General features: G+C 42.6%; 2 protein-coding genes across 12 annotated transcripts in view; both read left to right on the top strand.

Annotated features, from left to right (window-relative positions):
• Positions 1-2: 2 nt before the first annotated feature.
• On the top strand, positions 3-16,170 carry TNFAIP1 (TNF alpha induced protein 1). Of its 4 annotated transcripts, none has more exons than XM_054208743.1 (8): positions 75-130; positions 551-642; positions 2,782-3,122; positions 5,198-5,367; positions 6,700-6,789; positions 6,893-6,945; positions 9,405-9,600; positions 10,828-16,170. In XM_054208743.1, the coding sequence occupies exons 3-8, from the start codon at positions 2,906-2,908 to the stop codon at positions 11,044-11,046; spliced, it is 945 nt and encodes a 314-aa protein (XP_054064718.1). In that variant the 5' UTR covers positions 75-130; positions 551-642; positions 2,782-2,905; the 3' UTR covers positions 11,047-16,170. The 4 variants fall into 4 exon arrangements, with proteins under 4 accessions (XP_054064719.1, XP_054064717.1, XP_054064718.1 ...); XM_054208745.1 differs by having other exon boundaries at positions 113-130; positions 554-642; XM_054208744.1 differs by lacking the exon at positions 551-642 and having other exon boundaries at positions 3-78.
• Positions 16,171-17,769: 1,599 nt separating this feature from the next.
• Positions 17,770-23,371, top strand: part of SGSM2 (small G protein signaling modulator 2) — a 61,357-nt gene continuing 55,755 nt past the window's right edge. For all 8 annotated transcript variants that reach the window (XR_008467787.1, XR_008467786.1, XM_054209621.1 and 5 more), the window contains exon 1: positions 17,770-17,920. Coding sequence is in view for 6 of the 8 variants with exons in the window: in XM_054209621.1 (XP_054065596.1) it covers positions 17,864-17,920 (57 nt within the window). In the remaining 2 variants the exon portion in view is untranslated. The remainder of the gene's footprint in view (positions 17,921-23,371) is intronic.

The raw sequence follows: 23,371 nt of genomic DNA, 5'->3' as shown, positions 1-23,371 counted from the left end.
AGCGCTTCCGGGTCGCCCGTTCCCAGTGGAGCGCGGAGGAAATGAGCTCAGCCGGGGCCGCGGGGCGGCCGCGGGCGGGTGAGCGAGCGAGCGCCGGGGCCGCGGCTCCCGGGAGGCGGCGGGCGGACGAGTGAGCGAGCGACCGACCGACCGACCGACCGAGCGCCGGGGCTGCGGCTCTCCTGGGCCGCCTCTCGGGTGGGGGGCGCGGGCGCTGTAGGCCTGGGCCGCCTCCCGGCCGCCCGCCGGGCCCCCGCCGCAGCCGTCCCGCGGCCGGGCCGGCCTCTGTTTGCTTCTCAGGCTCCGGCCCGGGCCCCGCGGGGAGGGGGCCGCCCGCCCCCGGTGTGTCAGGCCTCGGTGCCGCCCCTGCCCCGCCGCTCTAGCCCGGCGGCGCCGGGACACGCGAAGGCCGCGGATGTCAAGCAGCGACGGGCCGGGGGCTCGGGGCAGAGGCGGGCGCGGCCGCGGGCGGCTCCGTGTGGAAGGGCCGGGGGTGGGGGGGGGTCTGCCTGGAGCTGCTAAAATTGTTCCTTTTTATGGTAATTCTCAGCAGGGCCCATTTCCTGGTGCCGTGTCCTCCGTAGCCTCCCACACAAGGCAGGAAGGAAGGGACGGAGAAAATGGTCTCTTGTGTTAATGGGGGTAATTAAAGGTTATGTTACTGTTTACAGCAAAAGCCTCCTAGCTTATTAGTTAATGAACGCGTTGGAGTGATAGCACTTACTCCTGCTTGGGTCGGCCGTGCAGGGGGTTCTGCTGGCATTGAGCTTTGTCCTGCTGGGTCGGAGAAGTAACGGCCTGGAGTGGTGTATCTGCCTGAAAACACAGCTCTGATGAATGTGTTTAGGCAGTCGCTGTTGAAGCTGGAGAGTTCTGTTTGTGTCTGGATTCCTCTGTTGTTACAGAATCAGTCTGGCTGTCTTTAAAAACATGCTTTTGTCCTAAAAAAGGGACTGCTGAGGGGCCAAAGCAAGGCAGGAGACCGATGACAAAGGTACAGACCTAAGGCACACTTCCATTGTTAGCAAGGGCTCAACTGCCAGACGAGGTGTAGTTACTTCTGGTCTTGATTTACTTATTCGTGATGGATGACAGTAAACGCCTGCGACTAGTTAGGAGGAACTGTGTTACAACGCTTGGACAATTTCTGATTGATTCTCTATTAGCCTTAGCTGCTTTGAGTAATGAACTTCTTGTATAACACCACAACTGTAATACACGCTTTTTGGTTGCTGCTGCTTGCTTAGCAGTCAAGAGGTACTTTTCTGGCCAATTCCACAGGAAGCGTGCAGTTGCCTTTGACTTAGATTCGCTCATGGGCTACTTGACTCAAGTGATGTAGCTGGAAAATTGCCTTGCTGGGATGTAGGCTGAAGCTTGCTACTGTGTTAATGATGATTAGGTGACAGTAAAGGATGGTGGCAGGTAGTGGGAGTTCCGCTTGAAGCATTTGTAGACAAACTGAGCTTTTTTTGTCACTAAAATTCTTAGAATTGGTTTGTGTCTTGATGCTCTGCACGATATTTGCCTTGCTGGTTATTTAACAGACATTGTTTGTAGTGTCTGCTTAATTAGAATAATTGAGTTAGGAATTGCAGAATAACGTTATATTTTAGGTGTTGTTCTAAGTTCAGTAGTTATTCAAATCTCTGGCAATTTTAAGATAGCATCGGTAGCTGCCAAGTAATTTGCTGTACAGATGGATGGTTGTGGGTTTTTTCTATGTTGAAAGCTGAGGTGGGGTGAGAAGGAAAAGGGGTGTAGGAAGAATAGCAATATAATTAGCAGGTTATTATATTTATAAAAGGTTACTCATGTGCCATAGGCACAGAACAGAGAAGGGAGGAGATATTTGTAGTCTGAAAGAATTTTAAAAAAACAACAAGAAAAAAAAACAGCAAAAGGTTTTTGAGAACAATAATTTTTAGAAAGATAGGCAAGAAACCTGTATTTCTACTTTTCCAGTTAAAAGACTTCAGAGTTGTCCCATTAGAGTTTAATTCTTTTATTTGTTTGTTTCCATTTTGAGCTTATTGTCGATGGAAAGATAAGCATAGGGACACCGGGGAGAGAAAGAAGCAGTGACCGTCTGAGTGCCTCGCTGGCTTTTTAATTGAGACAAATATTCCAAAGACTGGACATATTTGATGGGAAGGTAGTGTTGAAATTTTTTTTTTTTTTTAAATAAAAACTGCATTGACTGCTCGGCATTCCAGGATGGAGGAAGAAGAGTTTTGTATGAATGGAGTCGCAAGGAAACAGAATGTTATGGTCCAGCATTTCAATGTGGAGGCATTGGAAGAGACACGTACAAATATCTCCGGTTAAAAAATAAAACCACCACCACCAAACCCCACACACAGAGTTGCCCGCCTGGCTGAAGGAAGGGCAGAAAGCTCTTCCATTGTGTTTCAGCTCTGCACAAAAAGAGTTGCGTTCTTTGGGGAAGTTGAGAGGGAGCAGCATTCCAGCTAGGGTTTAAACTTGGACTGCGGTATTGTATGGAGCTTGTAGTGTTGGCTGCAGATGAAATAACAGGAAGTCCAGAAAAGTTTACCGTCCCTCACTAACAGTAATGTAACTGTAACTTGACTGCATGGTGCTGAGCAACCGTTATACTGCTGTGTAAGTTGTCTGAAAATCAGCTAAATCTTGTCGCGTCAGAATGCGTGTAGATGTGTAGGAATCTACTGAAAGTGTATTTTTGTTGTGGGCTTCATGTTTTTGTTGTAAATGGAAATTCCAGGCTTCTGTGTTGATCTCATGCATTTCTGTTTCCAGGGCCCAGTGGTTATGACCGCTTTTGCCTTGCCGTCCTCCTCTGGTGACTTGTGACTCTTTACCAATCACGGCGGAATCCGTCAAGCCCACGCTCTGCAGGGTTGTCATCTACCTACAGAAGGAGATGTCCGGGGACACATGTCTAACCACCACCCTTTGTCCAGCTGCAGGGCCCAAGCCCAAAACTTGCAGCTTCAAAGCAGGCAGCCTTGGTAACAAGTATGTGCGACTAAATGTTGGGGGCTCTTTATATTACACTACAGTACAAGTACTGACCAGGCATGACACAATGCTTAAGGCCATGTTCAGCGGCAGAATGGAAGTGCTCACAGACAAGGAAGGTAAGGGAACGTCTCTTGTTGTTGAGAATTTTGTAAACCAACTGGGTTTTGGTCACAGTTTTTTAACTATCTTAGGACTGCGCTCAGTTAAGGATGTAGGGAAAGATACATTCCAAAAATAGCTTGGAACATTAGGCAGCCAACTCCCATTAGCGCTAACAATCCTCTGTTCTTTATAAAAATGTGGGTTTTTGTTACTAAAATTAACTAGCGGAAGGACTGTTTCTCTTTCGTACAATCACAGCCAGTATGCAGATTATTGATGTTGTTATGAAGACTGAACAGACAGTATGTGGGTTGTCGTTTATGTGGTGTCATGTAGTGGCATCATTTAAAATGCATATGTGGGGAGGGACATTCAGTTTTTGTCTTTAAAACTCAGAATAGCCTTGCTTGCTGTGTTGAAAATGCTTTTTTTTCCTCCTCTCAGTAGCATGTTCCACTTGTGGCTTATGATGCCGTGACAGTATTTAGCCATCAGTCAAGGAGTATGTCAGCTCCTGCTGGACACTGAATATTGGCATTAAAAAATCTGTAGTACATTATAGAGAGTAGAACAAGTAAGAAGACCGATATCAGCAATGCCTATGAGTGCTTTCATTTTCCTTTTTTTAGTAGTCCAGGACAAAGTGACACCTTAGGAATGAGGGTTGTGGTGCTGTGGAGAAGAGGCTGAGAGAGGTTGGCAAGTATTTAACCTCTTGGTGTTTCTGAACACTCCTATGTGAAAGCTCCTCCGCATGCCCAGATTACATCAATTTAAACTTGATGTGTTTACTTAAACTGAAACAGCTCCTTGTGGATTTTGCATATCATTTAAACCAAATTCCCCTTGAGTAGGCTGGGTCTAGTTGAGTGATACATACAACTAAATCCATTTAGTCCAGCAGTTTTGTATAAGAGCCTCAGCCTGAATGGAGGATAAGGTTCGTGTTCCGACAGCTACAGCTGGAGAATCTAGCAGTGGTTTAACCTAACTGATGGTTTTTTGCCTGCCTTCCACATTATGGAAAGGGTTTGTCACTGTATTAAACCCTCTGCCTGTGTGTCCCCTACACGGCTATTGTTTGCCAGCAGGTCAGACATCCTGTTTCCTAGTGAATGTGGCATCAAGGATGTTTTAAAATTGCAAGAACTGTCTGTCTACTACTGTTTCCTGTGCTGTGTCCCCTCTCTGCTCCTTCCTGGTCTGTCTCTGTCCTGTTTTTTGCTCCTGTTTGGAGACTAGAACAGCCTTTTTCCTGTACTGGGTTTTTTGGGCTAGTCTACCTTTTGCCATCTTCGGAACACTTCTCTCTCTCTAACTCCAAACAATAGCAGAAGACATGGTTGCAAAACTGCCAAATTCTTCTTGTTAGGCCACAGAACTGAGCCCAATTCTGCTCGTTGCAAACATTTGTGAATTCTCTCTTCTAGTCTTTCCTGGGTTTTCTCAGTGATAAGTTTCTAATTGCCCAGCATTACACTGTAGCAGCAGTTAATACGTTTATTCCCATACAAATACAGCACACTCCCATTTTGCTGGGAATATGACAAGCCTCTAAATGAAAGAAACCTACCTAACAATAAGATTCTTATTTTTATTTTTATTTTTTTATTTTTTAATAGGTTTGAATGGCATGGGCAGTCAGTTAAATAGACGTAAACTGGTGATTTCCTATAGTAGTTGAAAAGGTCCATTCCTTTAATCAGAACCTACTACAGAAAAGACGAAGCACAGATAGTAATTTTGGTCAGGCAGCCCACTGACTGATCAATTGATACAGCACAGTCGTTCCTGCGGCAAACTTAGTGTCTTGTGATAGGAAGCCGAGTATTTTTAGCTTGAGGCTTTTCTTTTGGGGTGCTGGAAAGTAGTGAGAACATACAGGAGTTACCAAATGAGTGGTTCCGCTGCCAGTTTCTGTTCTGTTACCAAATTCAATTTGCTCAAAGTCAGTAAAGGCTTCCACAGAATGAAATGGGAAGCGTATCATGTGCAGTTTCAGGAAACACTAGGCTTATTTAACTTCTCTGAGGAGCTTTTTCTTGTCCCCTAGTGTTGAGGTGATTAAAATGTGATGGTTATTTTTCAGGCTGGATCCTTATAGACCGATGTGGGAAGCACTTTGGAACAATTCTAAACTATCTCCGAGATGACACGATTGCACTTCCAAAACACAGACAGGAGATCAAAGAGTTGATGGCAGAAGCCAAATATTATCTCATTCAGGGCTTAGTGGACATGTGTCAAGCAGCCCTGCAGGTAAGAAACAGAAGTTGTCCAGCTGCCCACTCAGAATGGGGATAGTAGAACTTTCCTACTTCACAGGGATGCCAGGAGGATGAATAAAGTTGAAACTGTATTCACAATGTGTCATTTAAATAGAGGGACTGGTTCTTTTCTGGGTTTTATTTTTTAAATTTTATTTAGGAAATAGATAGTGAATTAATTCCGCTTGTGTGAAATTAAATAAAAGCCAGAAATTTAAAGGAAACTGGTTGAATAAACATGATTATTTTGAGCATATGTTCTAAAAGACCTTATGGCGTTTGTCTAAATTTTCCCCAAGTTATGTCACTTCTAATTAGATAATATTTATGGGCGAGAATGGGTTTGAATCTTTGAAAACGTGGTAACTTTTTTCCAAGTTTGAATCTTAATGGAGAAAAAGACCTATATGGTAACCACTGATTACTTTAAGGACTTTTCTTTGTATCAGTTTACTACTACTATTTGCAAATTGTAAGCCCTTAGTAGCTTTATTCACATTACTAGTCCCTCTGAGTTCAGCTAATTGAAATCAGCTTGTTCTGCCAACTTTTTAATAAAGTTATCCCAGATGCAATATATATAAAACTTATTATTAGTCTTAAGATTGTGAAATGAATGTTTCTTGCAGGACAAAACTTAGTAATTAATAAATGCTTCACGAACTCGTTTCAATACGCTTCTGTCCACTGAAATAAATGCAAAGCCACACTGACAATTTTCTTTCTGGTTTGAAATTTAAAATCTTTCTTCTAAAAACAAAATGTTCTAAGGCTTTCCTCTTAGCTATTGAGTTTTCCTTAATTTGCTACACGAGAAATCTGGAGTCACAGACTGTACTACACGCTCTTGATTGTTGCTTTTGTATCGCAAGGGGCTGAAGTCCGTTTTGGTGACATGCTGTTCTTGCCAAATGTTCAGTTCATAGTGGCTGATATTCTTGTATACTGCAGTGTTTTGAGTTGATTAAACTAGTACAAACTCTTACTATCCTTTTCTTCAAAAAAGGATGGAATAATAAACCCACTTAAACCAAATATCACTTGAGCTCAGAGTCCTTGCTATAGCTAAGAAGGGCATCCACCTGCATCCCAATATTTCAATTACTGCTGCCTTCTGGGGATAAGAAATCTCTCTGCTGTGTTTCTGGGTAGCAGATCAAGGTAACGCTGTGTGGTTACTATAGCAACGCAGAGCATTTTCCTTTGCATCACAGGATTTGGGAACATGACTGGAGGGGTTGGAGAAGACAGCAGCAGTAGATGTTAGTGTTAGCTTTTATCTCTCTTGAGTTTATTTCCTCTCTTTCTTCTGTCTTTAAAACAGGACAAGAAAGACTTGTATGAGCCTGTCTGTAGCATCCCTATTATCACATCTCCTAAAGAAGAAGAGAGACTGATAGAATCATCAATGAAAGTAACTGCTTTTCTGCAACTATCCAGTGAGAAACTGAATTTTTGCTAAACGTATTCAAACACAGAACTTACCTTTTCTGCTTCTTTTCTTTCTCTCCCAATAGCCTGTTGTTAAGCTGCTTTATAATAGAAGCAACAACAAATACTCCTACACCAGGTATGTCAGGTTTTTTCCCCACTGTAATGGGAAAGTTTCCCTTTGACTATGGGAATGGAGGAAGATGTGGTATGACCTAACTTTTTTTTTTGTTTGTTTGGTTTTTTTGCTTACAAAAGTCCTCTTCTATGTATCTGTGTATGGTTAATTTTGGTTGATGTGAATCTCAATGGGGGGAGAACGTAACAAACTGTATCTGTTGAAGTCTAGCATAGAGTTCAGTTGTGTGAGAGAAATGAAGAGAAACAAGGGACAACAGAGAAGAACAATGAGGCTATTAATATTGGCTGAAACTAGATGTAACTTAGGTAACGCAACGCAAACTGGTAACCGGTGTTACCTCATCAATGCAAAGCTAATGCTGCCATGATCTGTACCTTGTCAATTTAGCTTTGCTTTTGAGTCTGCATATACCTCTGCCAGCACTGTGACCTACAGAAATTCTTTATGTTCCAGCACCTCCAGTGCCTCTAAATGAATAAATTGTTTGGTTACAAAGAAAAGTATCTGTTCTGCTCAGGAACAACCCAGACAGGGCCAGGGCAAGAATTTACTGGCTTTCCTCCTGTATAAAGTAACATTATTTATTTAGTTTTATGCTGTAGCTATCATGATCCCTTGGTTATGATGCTATCAGAATGGGCTTGGATTTTCCCAAACCAGTCATTGAAGCAATGTGAGTAATCCTTTATGCTATGCAGAATCCTCATTTTCGGCCTTTTCAATCTGAGATGCAATCTTGGCAGCTTTTTTCTCTAGACAAACTGATTGTCTATCTGTCAGAGAGATGGATTCTAACAATCATGATATTTCAGGTAGTCAGGAAATGCTACCTGCGGGAGTGCTGAAGAGCAGCCTGTTTTTCAGCAGACTGCATTCTGTATCTGCCAGTCATATTGCACTCCTCCCTGAGTTACCCTTTAGCTTACAGCAGTGATGCTAAAGCAAGCACAGAATAGCACATTAGTCACCATGGGTCTGGAAATGTAAATGTACTGGTAATGAAGGCAACAGAATCCTAGATACCAGGAGGTGCTGGTATCTCAACTAGCTGTAGGGTTCTAATTATTCCTTGCACATGAATCTGCATGCCTTGATGGCGTTTAAATGAGGCATCTTTATTTTAAATTCCACACTGGCTGCTAGCAAGCAGAGATTTTTTTTTTTTTCCATCTATTCTTCCTAATCGACAGTATAAAAGGATCTTTCTCGGTTACGTTGTCAGTGTGATATAATAATGAAGACTTCTACATTCTTTTCCCAGCTCTGCCACTTGATAGAGCCTGCGACTTGTCACTTGCTGAATCCCAGATTGCTTTATCAAATGATTCTTGCGAGCTGAAGATTTTGTCTGGTTGCACATCATGCTTTTTTGATTTAGATCTGAACAGAAATACTTCTCAGACTAAGTAATTTATGTAAAGCCCAGTCAGCTGTTCTTATTAGCAGTGTCTTGATTCACAAATATTTCATAGCCTTACTGCAGCACTTGCAAAAGTTAAGATACTGTGTACAAAAGTACAAGGTCATGTCTCTGGGTATTTTTTTTGGCAGCAGGGTGTGAACCGTGAGCTTCTGGGACCAAAGATTAAGGAATTTTACTGTGAAAGCTAGCGAGGTCGGCTTTGTTGTCTAGGCAATAATACGTTCACTAATTTCCATATATCCACCTATAATTTCCCAGCCACCTATAAAAAGAGACAAAGGGGCACAGAGTTCTTATTTTCAATACAGCTGTGTTCAAGCTAATGTCAGAGGAATGAGGCTTTTAGGTTAGTATTTTTTTTTACTTAATCAAACAGGACATTAATTTGTCATGATGTTATTTAAGTAAAATATTTTAAATTTTAAGAATAGCTTTATGATAGCTTTACTTGATTTTAAAGCTATAATACAATGTATTTTTTTCCCCTGGAACATCTAGATCTTGCTTTGAAAAGTAATTAAGATCCTACATTGCATTGGTTGCCAATAAAACTTAGTTTCCTAAATAATGTATTTACCCTACAAACTTGTATATGGTATCACTACTATTATGTGTAGAACACCTTGCTTTTTAACTGGCCTTCTAACATGCATTGACTCTTTGGACTTCTGCTGTTACTAAACTAAAGAGAACTGCAGTTAGGATGTGATTTAATCGTCTTGAGCGTCAGTCAAGAGATAGTTGTAGATAGTTGTGTAATGATTTGGGAAATTGTGCTGTCGTTATTAATTATATAACTTGACCTCTAAAGGCTGGTGTGTTTGCTTATGGGGATCAGAGCATCCTGTTTGTATCTGAATTGGCTATTACCCTCTCTTTTCTTGGCAGCATATGGCAATGAGTCACTACTTATTTGTATTCTGCAGTTAGATCGATGCTTAAAACTGTAGTGGAATTGGCATATAAATTCTGTAAAGATGGCTAGTGGAAAACCCACAAAAACTGTATCCCTTCTTTTGTTGCTGTGTTTCAGTAACTCAGATGACAACTTACTGAAGAACATAGAACTGTTTGACAAGCTCTCTCTCCGTTTCAACGGCAGAGTTCTCTTCATTAAGGATGTTATAGGGGATGAAATCTGCTGCTGGTCTTTCTATGGACAGGGGCGGAAACTCGCTGAAGTCTGTTGTACCTCTATAGTGTATGCTACAGAGAAGAAGCAAACCAAGGTAATGGGATTCTACCCACCTGTCTCTTATGGTTTAAAGAAAAATCAGGTTGATGATATGTCGCAGAAAGATACAGGTTTTACGTAACTTAAGACAAATTGCTAGGGGGCAAGCAATATCACTTATTGGAAAGGCTTTGACACCAACTGTCCTGAATATTGACTGGAATTGATGGTCAGTGATGTTAGAATTAGTACGGTGGCTTGCTACTTAGGGAGCTGCAGGATGAGCTGGTGTCTTGGTAAAAGATGCTGCATACTAGATAGAATTCAGAGAAGACTCAATATGATAGCAGGTTTGAAGAAGGAAAGAGTAAGAATGGTAATTCTGAAAGTACATGCATTTTAGCACTAGTCTCTTAAAGCTGACTTTGTGTCCCTAAAGCATGTAAATGCCTTTAAATTCTTCTCTAATTAAATGAAGCAAAGATCTATTTCGGCTCCTAATTACACCTATATAAGTTTACTTCATTGCAGTTACTTTGTACTGTGTTTCACTTGCACTGATGTAATCATTGTATGTAATTGGACTAAATGGGAGTATAAATTTCTCCAGAGTGTTGGAAAATACGTGCCAAAAAGGAGATCTGTCCCAACCTGAGTAACTGAAATGGATGGGATGAAATTAGTGAAATGGAAACTTCAGCACAAACACTGTTTAGAAACATGATATTTTTATTATCACTTTGCTTTTATGTGCAAAACTATAGAATATCTGTAAAAAAAAAAAGTTCCACAGGAGTGCAAATTCCCAATAATCAACCCATCTTAATTTCACCACATTTCCAGTGATTCTTCTCGTCTCTGATTTTGCAAAGTTTACCTAAAGACTTGCTTTCAAGCACAGTACGTCCTAAAGAGATGGGTTACATATGTGAAAATATAATAATGATTAGCTCGATAAGTCTACAGAGTTTCCCTAACTTGAGGAGTTAACTTCTGAATTGCTGTGGTGCAGGTAAGGTGACCAGAGTCCAACATTAGCACTCAGGAATCAGAAATACTGTATTCCGTTCTACAACAATCTAAAAGAGGAGGTTAGGGCAGTGAGCTGGTGGTGGGAGTAATGCTCTACTAGGAATTAGACTGCTTTGCTCACTTTCTCATTTACAATTGTTTTACTGTCATAGTGTGTGTCTTTTTATGGTTCAAGTATCTTTTTACTTATGGGCGTGTGTTCCAGTCATGTTATATAGATCAGGAAAGGGACATGTACTGTTTTCTGTAGGTTGAATTCCCTGAGGCACGAATTTATGAGGAAACGCTGAATGTCTTACTATATGAAACGCCACGGGTTCCTGATAACTCTCTGCTGGAAGCCACAAGCAGGAGCCGAAGCCAGGCATCTCACAGTGAGGATGATGAGGGTTTTGAACTTCGTGACCGAGTGCGCCGAATCCATGTGAAGAGATACAGCACCTATGATGACCGTCAGCTTGGCCACTAGCACATCAATCGAGGAGAAGGGGTTTGGTGTCAAGGCTTGTATGAATATTCTTTGAGGGAGATCAAGTAGGGAGGGATCAGTTGGACTGTGGATTGATCTTCATTTGTCTTCTTTGCTCCCTAGAGAAGCAAATGGGCATTTGTGCACACAAAGCAACACTAAAGGCCAAGGGCTTTGAAAACTAAGATGTTAATTTTGCACCGTGTGCTTCAAATACAGACTGGCCCCTTTTCATGCCACATGAGGAATTGAATTCGGAGCTCCAATTCTGACAGTTTGTGGTTGCTCTTGCGTATGTGGTGACTTGCCGGTTTTCTTACTTCCTGTGAGAAGTACTGCTTTTCCTGAATGAGATGGCATGATTTGAAAATCTTTTTCCAGATACCTGCCCTTTTAGGGTTTTGTATAATGGAACTTCCAGTTTTTAAATCAAGATAACTGAAGAGGGGGTGGAGAGAACTTGAACATGACTACTCTTAGCAAACACTACACCTGATAACCCCCAGAGGAAATGGTTAGCTATCCAATAGTCAGCTGCACTGCACATGTGATTTCTCCCCCCTCTTTCCGCTAGTACGCATGCAAAAGTTTGTGTTCCGAAAGAGCAGTCTTTAAAACTCGTTAGTTCTAAGGCAAGCTCTTCCAAAGAGGTAAGAGTCCAAGTCACCAAAAAAACTCCCCTTGTGAAAAATGAGAAAACTTTGAAAATCTAAATATATATGTAATGACTTGTCTTGGGAGATGGAGAAATGGCTATGCTGAAGGAAGAAACTTCCTCAAGTAAGAAAACTTCAGGAATAGATTGCGGCAGGGTTGCCATTGTTTAGGCTTGTGATAGTATAATCCTGTTCGTATAAACAATAGTAATCTGTGGAACTAGTTTTACATTAGTTTCCTCATGTGGTCCAAAAGTGCTATTTGATGTTAAATTTCGCAACCAACAGGGGAAAAATTACAGTCAGACAACATTTTATAATGCTAGACAATGTTCACGTACTGAAGGGTGAATTCAAGTTTCATGTTCTGAATCCCTTCTAGAGCATAGAAGTTGAAGTGCGAAGAGAAGAATAGTCATAAAAGTCTTGTTCTAACATGAAGCTGCAAGAGGCTTTGGACACAGGAGGAAGGTGGCTTATCCTGAATTTTAAACTGAAAGAATCACTTTTATTGAGTGCTTGGCTGGGTGCTAGTTGTAAAGGGCCTTTCAGAAGGTTGGAGTCAAGGCTGCTCTGCAAACTGGGTATCTGGAAACAGTTTCAAGTTTAGTATGAAAAGGTGTTGCTGTATTTTTAAATGTGCTTGTATGTTTCAGCTGTAGGTTGCAGATTCAAATTTTACCACTGTCATAAATGGTTATTACTTGATGGCTGTTCATTGGCAGCTATGGATATGTGACAGCGGTGGAGCGTGCTCCACAACTGCTTTTATGTTCCTGTCTAATACATGAACGTGGAAGCTTCAGATTCCATGATGGCTGATCTTGAACTGCTTTGACCAGTGCCAAGTCTACCTGTAAGTTTTAAAGCAGATTACTGCAAGAGCCTGACAAGAAAATCATCCCAAATTAATACAGTGAAGTCCTAAGTAGAATTAAGATGGTAGATGGTTTGTTAGTAATAGAAGCAGGGGAGGGAACAAAAAAATTATTTCTACTTTCCAATTAGGCTTTTGAAAATGACATTGATGAGGCTTGGTAAGAAAACACTAATGGCTTCAAACTTTCAGGATTTTATTGCTTAGCCAGACCTCTGCACGTGGCAGGCATTCACTTAATTCTCCTCACATTCAGGAAGTAGCATTGCCACAGTAATGCACCTGCCTTTTTGTGAAAGGCCTCTTTAAAAGTCTAATAACCTCTTTTCTTTTTTATTGCTTTCTGTAAGTAGTTGTTTTCCAGCTGGTTTTTCTATTGTGCCAGTGAAAATACAGCTGCTGGGATTAGTTTTGACAAAGACTTTTGTGGGTTTTTTTCTTTAATTCTACTAGAGCGTGATGTGGATACTTTTTTTTTTATTTTTTTCCCTCCACCGATACGATTTAAATTACACTGTGGTGGGCGCTTTGAAGCTACCAGCAGAGCCTGTAGTGATAGGGTCTTTGTGATGTACTTAATAGCTTCGATTTATTCTCTTGTACTTTTTTTTAATCTTGAAACAAATGAGACTGCCATTTAAAATTCATGCGTGGCACTTCTGTTTCTTGGCAAATGTTTTTTGGTTTGTTTTTTTTCTTGTCACTATCATAGTGAATGTTAACAGGTTAAGTAAGTGATGCTGGTAGCTTTGCAAAATTGTTTTAAGAAGAAGTTACAAGCAGAAAAATGTCATCTTCACATTTCTTTTCTCTGGTGAGTTATGGCATGGGAAGGAGCGTGTGGAAGAGAATGAGTGTCAGATCTATGTGCTAGTCCAGAGGCTCTTATTCCGTGGTTGGATTCTGTACTCCCAGGATTCATTATTACGTTGTAAGAAGCAGAGAAGAGTCTGTGTTTTGGTTTAGTTGGTTTTCTTTTCCATGTCTTCCATAGCCAACAAGTAGTATTAATTTCTGATTTGAATTTAGATTAAATAATTTGGAAACAAACTGGGTTTGAGAACCATCTTTTAAAAAGTGCAAAATAACTTCTTCATACCTGTGGAATGTGGAATATCACTAAGAACTGTAAGCAGTTATGAGTGTTTTTAAACGTTCATAGGTATCCGTTTCAGTTCACCTTCTCTCAGCCCCGTTCATTCTTCCCTCTCTACCCCCAGTTAGTACTGATCACAAAACATCTGTTTTTAGATTAAGATGTGACTAGAATTGGAATCATGTTTGGAATGATGTTAAACAATGCTTGGCCACTGTGGACGGAACACTCTGTAAGCTTTAGTGTTTATGCAATTAGATTTTACTCTGGGTAAAGTTTTGTCTATTCAGAAGACATTTCAAAACTGTGGTCTTGGTGTTGTCTTGATAAGGTTTTCAGGATGTGGCTGAGAGATCCCATTTAAATACCTGTGGTTGGGTTTGACTAACAGTTCTATAGTTCCTTCCACCGGTGGACAGATAGGAATGGGAGAACATCAGGAAATCCTCTGTGTGGGTGTGTTCTGGGATGTGTGCTACCCGGACATGCACAAGGCTAAAATGATTATAGTATTAGAGATCCCCTCCCTAGGTAGGGCTGCTAGGGTTTCTGGTAAAATCTGGAATGTCTTCTTACCCGAGTGCTTACATAATTGGATAATTTATATGAAGTCTTAGCAAGTCTAAATGTAGACATGGATGCAGCCATCACTTACACAGTTCAGGGGTTGAACGTTTTTCTAACACAAGTGATAGAACACTACATTTTCTCTTAAGAATCCTGTTTATCTGGAACTGCTCCAATGCAGGATGTTAATGTCCTTTCCACCAAAATCATGGCATGTTGATTTATACAGTCTCGGTACTACCAGGTTCTGATAATTTCGAATACTGTAGTTTTGATGTAACACATGCTTTTCATTTTCATCTTAATCATCCTTTACTTAATTAAAGGCTGTAAATTGTTTTGATGAGGACATTCTAGACATTCTAGAACACATTTTTACAACCTGGTATCATGGAAAAAAAGCAGCACTGAAAAGGATGATGCAGTTTTGAACTGGAGCATTCACTTATTTGTAGTGAGCTGTCCACTTCTAGGGAGAGTGCTTCCTAAGATACTTCTTAAGTATCACAAAATATGATCCCTATTAAGACAATATACATTTCTAATTATATGCATTTGTCTGCAAGTTAAGCGACTTGTAATGGCTTCCTACATAGACCATCACCAGTGGATGTGTTTACTGATGCGCCTGTGAATTTACAGTAGCCTTTAGGAGGAAGAAATGCCTTTTTGCCTCATTTGTAATGTATGAATTCTAACTATATCAGCCAGCATTCATTAGCTGCTGGAACTCTTTTTGAAACCTTACTGTCCTCTTCACTCCTAAATTTACGTGAACTTTTGTGCATTCAAATATTACATTAGCAGACTGGGAATGAATGGAAAACATGTAACTGACATCTATATACAAGTACTGTAATAAAGGGTTGCATGTTTCCATAATGGGGTCCTCACATATTGCAAAAGAGCCTCAGTCTTTCTACAGAGAAGGAAACTTGGTGCCTTGAGTGAATGTCTTATGTTAAACAGCTTTTCAGTATCAGTGTTAATTAGGCAATAATGTCAAAAGGGAGAGCTCTGCAGGGTAGCAGCCTCCAACTGCTTGATAAATGCCGAGACAAAACTAAATGTTTAACCTACACCTTGACATTTAGTTTTTGGAACAGGAGACATTTATCCAATCTTAACGTTCCATTCTGCTGACGTTTTCTCTCTTACACTTCTTGGTTAAAATAAAAAAAATCACTGACTGAGACTGGGAGCACATTGGAGGAACCGATACTATGGTGTTATTGAAAAGCTGTATTCTGCTTGGAACAGGCAATGCTTATTGTGGTTTTTATTAGACATTTCTAGAGGTTTTTTTAATTTTCAGACACAATTGACTCTTAGAAATACTGATGAAGTCTAACTTAACTGAATGGTCTGGCCCAGCAGTCCTTGTCTTCACACAATTAGATTATATCCTCTGACAATCCTTGGCATTAAATCTTTACAGACAAATTTCACACCATCCGTTCTGTTAGGATAACTGAGGCTTTATTAAGAGTGAGTGGGCATGAGTCCTGTTTCCAACTTTGCCACTAACTCAGTGACATACAGCAAGTCAGTTTTTTTGTGTGTGCGTAACTTTTCCTCATCTGTAATAAAATGGTTGTATGACCCTCCCCAACCTCAGAAGGATGTTGAAGCTTAATTTGTTCAAGAATAGTAAAGGACTTTGGATTTCTATAATATTTTGTATCCAGAGGATAGCAAGTATGATTCCTTATCTTGTTTAAACTGACATTCTGTGATCAAGCTGTTTTCTTGTAGCATCAGACTTTGTTTTATATGTCTAACTTTTAAGGGTCAGCCTTATGGATAAAATACTTAGTTAATGCAGTAATCATATTAGCTATTGATTAAAGTGTTTTCTCTTTTATCAATGCATTAAATGGAAATGGAACACTAATTTTTAATAAAGCGTTATATTTTGTCTTCTGTGATTTTTTTTTTTTTTCCTCCAGCATCATAACTTTTTATTTGTCATGTTGGTCTCTGCACTTTTGTTCTGCGTTGTAGTTGTGATCCTCACTAAGTATTTAGGATTCCTGAACCACAGAAATACTGTATCAGCAAATGCCTTTTGTATTATATAGAGCTGTTGCTACCTTTCACCCATGCCCTGCAAGTGTAGGCTATTTGTAGGAGGTGTCAGTGTACTTACAGGTACACCACAGACAAGTGGTTTTGACTTTCTCTGGGCTTTTCCCTTAATTGCAGAACAATTAATTGGTTACAGTGGTTTCTCATGTTCATGGAAATAACTTCATTGCCTAATAAGAATCGCAGAGAATTTTGATCTTTCATTAAGTCTACACACAGTTTGTATTACCACAAAGGTAAACTAACTTATATTTTGAAAATATTTAACCTTTCTTGACTGACAGAGCAGCCTAGCAGGGAATTATATCCAGAGATTCGGTCTGTGTTCTGCAGTAGGTGTGCTTTTGAGGTAGCCAACATAATCTTACCTGTCTGTTCTACTTAGCTGTTATCTTTGCTGCTGTTACCCTGTTCTCTTAGCTAAGCCATAGTTTTTTGTTGTGAGCAACAACTGCAAAAACTATTCCACAAAGTACCTGAATGTCTTTGAAAGAAGTTGGGTAATCCTGCTGTTTAGAAAGGTGAGGAACCTCTCTTAGGTAACTGTGGTTTCTGGTGCATACTGGCTGTTCTTTCCCATAGTTGTGGAGAAATGGTTTGCCTGTAAGGTGGGTGCTCCTCCTACCCTGACTTTGTTGTGTGAGGGTTTGTAGAAATACCCTACTTTTATTCATTGCTGTAGGACTTCTGGTTCTCGTGACTGAGTAATGAGATCCAGTCTCCTCTATCTGCTCCCTCTTTCAGATTTGCACAGAGCTACACGCTCAAGGTGGAACAACTCTTCTTTTTCCCTTTTCTGCCTGTGCTATCAGAGGTCTTGTCTTGTTCCTGCCTCCCATCTCTTCTGTTTTCTATACCCTCCCCTCGGGAGCTCTCCCTTTGCCTGGGTGTTCCTGTGGTGGCTTTTGCAGCCATAATAATGTTGGGTTTTCAGCAGTAGCTGGAGGACTTCCTGAGAGCGAGCTCTGGTTTGTTAAGTGCCCCGATTACCCCTGCTAAAGGAAGGGTCTCGCCCACATCGTTACATGCTTCAGAAGGAAGAGCTTGAGGGCGTCCTAGGCCCCCCGTAGTCCTTCTGCCAGCATCAGAAAGCGATCAAGCAAATGAGTATGCTCTTCGTTCTTTTAGTGGAAAATAAGGAAATCAGTACTAGAAAAAGCAGGTTTTAACGTATGTCACTGACCTGATGCTTCAACCCCCTTCCCGTCTCCAGAGAGGCCGCTGCGAGGTACTGGGCTCCCTGGGCCCCTCCCGGGCTGATGCTCCTACCGAAGGAGAGCGGGGCTGCCGGGCAGGCCGGAGCCGCCTTAGGGCCGGGGCTGCCGGGCTCCCGGCTGGGCCCGGCCCCGCGCGGTTGCCATGGAGCCCCCTCAGCCGGGGCGGTGGCGGCGGCAGGTGCGGCCCCGCCCTCTGCCTGACGTCAGCGGCAGCGGGGGAAGATGGCGGCGGCGCGCGGGGCAGGGGCAGGCAGCGCGGAGCCTTCGCCGGGTGGGCGGCTGTGAGCGCGGCGGGACGCTCCGCTCCCCGGCCGCCATGAGCTGCTCGGCGGACGCCGTGAAGGAGAAGCTGCTGTGGAACGTGAAGAAGGAGGTAAGGGAAGAGGGAGTGAGGGAGGAGGGGGCGGCGGTTGGGGGTCGCCCCCCGGCGGGGCCGGGGCCGTGGCCGTGAGGCAGGCAGGCAGGGCCCCGCATTCCCGGGGGCGGAGGGTCCCCCCTCTCCGGGCGGGCTGGGCTCCTGCGGCAGGCTCGGGCCGGTGAGGAAACGTTGAACCTTCCGTGTGATGAATGCGTTTAATCTCTCTGGCAGTAGGGCCGGTAGTTCAGAGTTTGCCTCAGGTAAATAAAATAAAGCTTTAGCCAGATCAGGTTAAACCCCAGTTTCCCCGTAGGAGGCGGTGAATGGGAGGTGCAGGGTTTGTTCGGCGACAACGGTTTAACCATCTCAGCGATGCCCGTGTGGAGTCCGTGACCTTCCCCTGAGGGGAAAACCGGCGGGTGGGCGGACGGTCCCCGGCGAGCGGCGGTGCCGGTCCCGCCCGGTGCTTTCCCTGGGACCGGCGCTTGGCCGCGGCAGGGCCCGTCAGGAGCCCGTTGACCCTTTCCTAGGGGTTGTGTTTCCCTTGTTACTAGTTCTTCACTAACTCGTCCTTGGCTGTGAGTTTGAGAGGAGAAAGAGGGAAAACCAGTGGTGACAAAGCGGGGCCTGAGATACCCTTGTCTGAGCTGAGTTGGCTCCTGAGTGAGCCCCGGGGGTCGTACCTGTGCCTCAGGCAGCGTGCTGGGGAAGGGCCGGGAGGGCTGGGGTACGTTATAGACGGCTGCGTGACACTTTGGCGCTGGGACAGCCTGAGATCCATTTGTGGATAGACCGCTGAACACCCCATGCCTGAACGGGGATGGTGGCACTTGATCACACTTGTGTTTGGGCTGGTAGTGCTTCAGTCTTTTGAGAGAATGGTGGTCCTTGCCTGGCAGGATGGAGCTCCTGCTTGGGTGGAGTGGCTTTTGTCACCATGCCAAGACCCGCTCACACAGGATGCTGCCTGGGGTCCCTGCCTGGGTGTCATGGTAGGAGGTATAAACTTGTCTTGGTCCCTGAGTACCCTTCTGAACACGCACCAGGTGGAACTGCCACCTTAACGAGCGGCCGCCTCTCCCCCGGACACCCCAATACCATATTTTGCGTTTTTGTGGCATTGGCAGTGTAACAGCTGTGTGTAGCTGCCTGTTTTTACACAGGAGCATAGTGAGGATGTAATGCTTATCCATCACAGTAATAAAAAGTATTTTTAAAAAGCTAACTGTCCTTCTCCTTTCCCTCCCCCAGTTCACAGCTGGGGAAATTAGAAGTAGCCAGAGAGCAGGATTCATTAAAGCCCAGGTGAAAAGTTGTTGCTATGGCCGAGATTCCTGAGCCTGAATCTGGTGTCCTAATATTTGTTAGTGTTGAAACCAGAAAATACCAGATGTTTCAGTCGGTGTAGGTTGACTGGAAAATGTCGAGTAGGGATAGACACGTAAAGAACACTCTGTACACAAAATTGTAGGACCATGTCCTAGAATGACCCAGCCAGCACCTGGCTGCAGGGCACTGCGCAGGTGATAACCATTGCTTGCTCACATGCTACTTGCTGTGGCTTAATGCAGCCATGAACCTGCCGCTTTATTTAGAAATTTTAGCTTAAACTAGGACCTTTGAGCCACAATACTGTAAGGTTTAATTTAGAATTGTGTGCACTTGCTCTCCTGGGTTAATGTTTAAATATATAAATAAATTTGAGAAATGTTTTCCAACTCTGAACACTGCAATCTTGTGCTAATGTACGAGATTGAAAGTGAAATGGATTTTCATGATCCAAGCCAGTTTGAGCCAAGGAGAACAAGTGGTACATAATTAAAAAATCTGAGGCTAATTTGTTTTTAAAGTCTCTAAAATGTTTTTAATTGGAGTCTAGCTTTTAAATTACTTGAATAATGTTTGAAAGTGTTATTTTTACCTTCTATGTCATCTACATTTTTGTTTTGCCTTTGATTTGTTTTTTTTTTTCCTTCTCCAAATCCTCACAAATGCTCTTCTAGAGGATTTATGTTGGCTTGGCATTTTGGGGGTAGCCCAGAGCTTTACACCCTATAGTCATGAGAGCTTTTGGGGGATTGTCTGCCCGTTAAGGTAACACCTCTTGCCTGTGCAATGCCCAGACCTGTAGAAGGGGACCCTGTCTGTTCTGCTCACATTAAGACAAATGGTATCAGGAGGCAGTCAGAGACACTGAGATTTTATTTTTCTTTTAGATAATCAATCAACGGAGCTAGGAATTGAATGCAAACCACTGGTATACCAACCACCAGTTTAAGCTGCCCTTAACAACAGCCATTAATTTTTTTCTGATAGAGCTTTCAACCTCATTTTTTATTCTGTGTGACTTTTCAGATAGCCTCTTCTACCTGCATGCATGTTGTGTGTTGGTGGTCTTGTTTTGAAAACTTTACTAGTCGATGTCCATTCTCAAAGCGATCATTCCCGTCCCTCGTCCTTTAAACCCAGGCTCTTCCTCCTGTTGAATTATTTTCATGTAACCACAGTATCTAATGGGGTTCGGAGTAAGCATATTATTTCTGTATGTTGTTTACATCGAGCCCATTAAAATTCAGTTGTCTTCATAAAATATAAAATGGTTGTCTCCAAAGTCACTTGGTGCGAAGTGTTTTTTTGTTTTATTTTGTCTCTCCCTCTCAGAAAAAACTTTTGCATTTTTCCTTTGGGAAAATTTAATGTTGTTTGCTTTTTTTCTCAGATGGACTTTCAATTCCCACTGGTAAAGAATGTATTTTGTTGGCTCTGATAGAGAGGAGGACATGTAATGTGTTTTGAAAATTTAACTCTACCGGGATTCATGCTGAGGCTGCTTATAAGTTCACGTTTCAAACATTTATCTCTCTCTGCAGGAAAATCTGTTGTGACAAGCAGACTCATAAAACAGGCTTTTCTCTGGCCGATTCCTTCTACCTACTGAAATGGAGGTTTTTTGCCAATTCTGAATTTAAACACAGCACTCTTTCTTGCTGTGAAACAAACAGGATAACAATAACCTTAGCAGTTTCACCCTGAAAAATTTCAGAGCCTTTCATAAACGCAATTGCAACCGCTTCTGAGAAGAAATACAGTACTTATTTAACAGCTTGTATTTACACCACCCATATCTTCATTGAGAGTAACAAAGAGTCAGTGCAGCAGGAGGGATCAGTAAGTGAGATGAACCGTAACTACACAAGCTAAAGAAGGCACGGATGCTGGACACAAGGTTTTCTCCTTTGAGAAAAAAATGCTCTGGGTTTTAGCTGTGGTCCTGATTATTCCAGTATTTTATGAGCACTGTTCTTTGCCTCCAGCACTGCATTGTCCCTGTGGTGCTTCTCCAGTGTCCCATCATGACGCATGGTTGGGGAAAGCATTACAACCTGTATTCCGAAAGAGTGGTGCTGGTTTGAAAGGTCATTCCTAACCCTGAAGGTTGCAGCTGCGTTGAGATGAGGTGGATGAGCCCCATTCAGAAATCCATCATTGTGACGCTTTAGCAAAAGTGCAGTAAGGCAAGTCCTAACTGTCTGTGTGTCTGTGCTCATTAGAGCGGACCAGGAACTCAACAGAGGGATGGGAAAGGCCACATCTGTGGGTCTCTTCCAGTGCTATGCTTGTGAACAAGTTAGTATATAGTTAGTGCATGTTGTGTCTTAGTATTCATTTTCTTGATCTCTTATACCAGCAGATTGCTGCAAAATTGGAGTTTATTTCCATTTTAAAAACTTGTTTATAATGAAAATTAAAAAACTAAACATACAGGCATTTCTGTTGTGGTTTTTTTTGGTGAAATTTACTAAATAATCCATGTATTATGATCTATGTTTGGGGTTTGACTGAAAGTTCTGAAAGTTCTAGCCATTGTAGGGTGTGGGAGGAAGTCAGAGCAGTGATCCATCATAACATCATGCAAACGCTTATCAGCTTCTATTGGAGGAGCTTTGCTTTACCTGGATAATGCTACCACCAGGATATTCTTCACTCACGTGCCAAGATCTTTACTTGGGTAGGCAGAGCTTTCCCATCCTTGCTCTCCAGTGGTTGATAAATGTGGTGCACATGCAGCCTGTTCCCTTTTCCAGGGAGAGCTGAATGTCTTGTGAGCCTGTCATTGAACTCTCTGTGGCTCCCTTGGAGCAGTGCTGCTGGGTGACAGAGAGACTGAAACGCACAGGAGTTGATGCGCCATTTGCTGCTTTTCTGCATGCTTGTGCCACCTGGAAGGTATAGATGAGTAGTGTGGTTGACATGAGTAGATCCTGTATCGATCTTACAGAGGAGGCACAGAGAAGGGGAGGATGTTTCCAAGGGAATGGAGGGAGCCTGTGTTGCACCTTCACAGAACCTCTGCCGCCTCCATCCCACCTGGGCAGGTTTCTCTCCAGGCTTCTCTCTGTTGGCAGCATGGGCTCCAGCTGGAGGAGGCAGCCCTCCGTCCCATGCACAAACAGCAGTTCAGCAGGCTGAACAGATTTCTTTACCTGTGCAGGTGGATGGGTGAATGCAGGGGGGCGGGCTGTTGATGGGTTGGGTTTTTTTTGAGATTAATCTGCAGTTTGGTCAGGTCCACTAGTATCTGCAAGTGGGTGTCTGTGTAGGCTTATGCTCGAAAGCTTCATTGACAAGTGCCTCCCCAGAACACAGAGACACAACAGCATAGTTCCCTACAAAGAGAGCTGCACAAAATTGCAAGGGAGAAAAAAAAAAAGAAAAAGATTTGTGTTCCATTCGATCAGAAACATTTGATTTAGCTCCTTGCCTGGAGCGTCCCTGAATTACGTGGCAGTGAGGAATGACGTGGAATTGAAGAACACTGCATTTCAGCTTTTGAATCTTCATATCTACTGTCTTTGCCTTGAAAATGTTTTCTAATAATGTTCACTGACTCTCTATAAAATGTGCAAAGGTTGCTCTGTATTCGGTGGCAGCTGGGAACAGACACCAAATTCTCGTCTGGTCTGTACTGCCTTGCTCTGGAGGTCCTGGATTCAAAATCTGCAAATAGACTGACCATATGGTGCTGCTGTATAGAAGTAGGGTTCATTATTGCATCTGAAACCTTTTTCTTTCTAATTTTTTATACACTTTAAATTTTTTCTTCCTGGGCTACACACTGAGATCTAAATAACATACTGAGCTAATAAAGACTGATGACTGGGGTACGCTTGGGAAATGTGTGACAGCGGGGAATTGGCCTCTGAGCTGCAGAGCTCTTGCTCCTGGTAAATGACTCTTCTTCCTCCCTGTCATCAGAAATTGAATTCCAGTTATGGTTCTCTGGGGAGCTGAGACTGAAATCACAGTCTGCAGCCCTAGAATGGTGCCTAAATTCATGTCCGTGAACTTGAGTCGTCTGTGCGTGACTGACCCTGGTGCAGCTCGCTCCTGCTTCCTCTTCTGTCCACCTTAGTGCTAGCGGCACTCACAGGTACTTTTTCCTTTTAGTAAATGAGGCCTTTCATT

The sequence above is a fragment of the Rissa tridactyla genome, chromosome 7 (assembly GCF_028500815.1).
Source record: "Rissa tridactyla isolate bRisTri1 chromosome 7, bRisTri1.patW.cur.20221130, whole genome shotgun sequence".
Lineage (NCBI taxonomy): Eukaryota > Metazoa > Chordata > Aves > Charadriiformes > Laridae > Rissa > Rissa tridactyla.
Note: the sequence above shows the minus strand (reverse complement) of the source record. Positions and strands in the feature narration are given on the sequence as shown.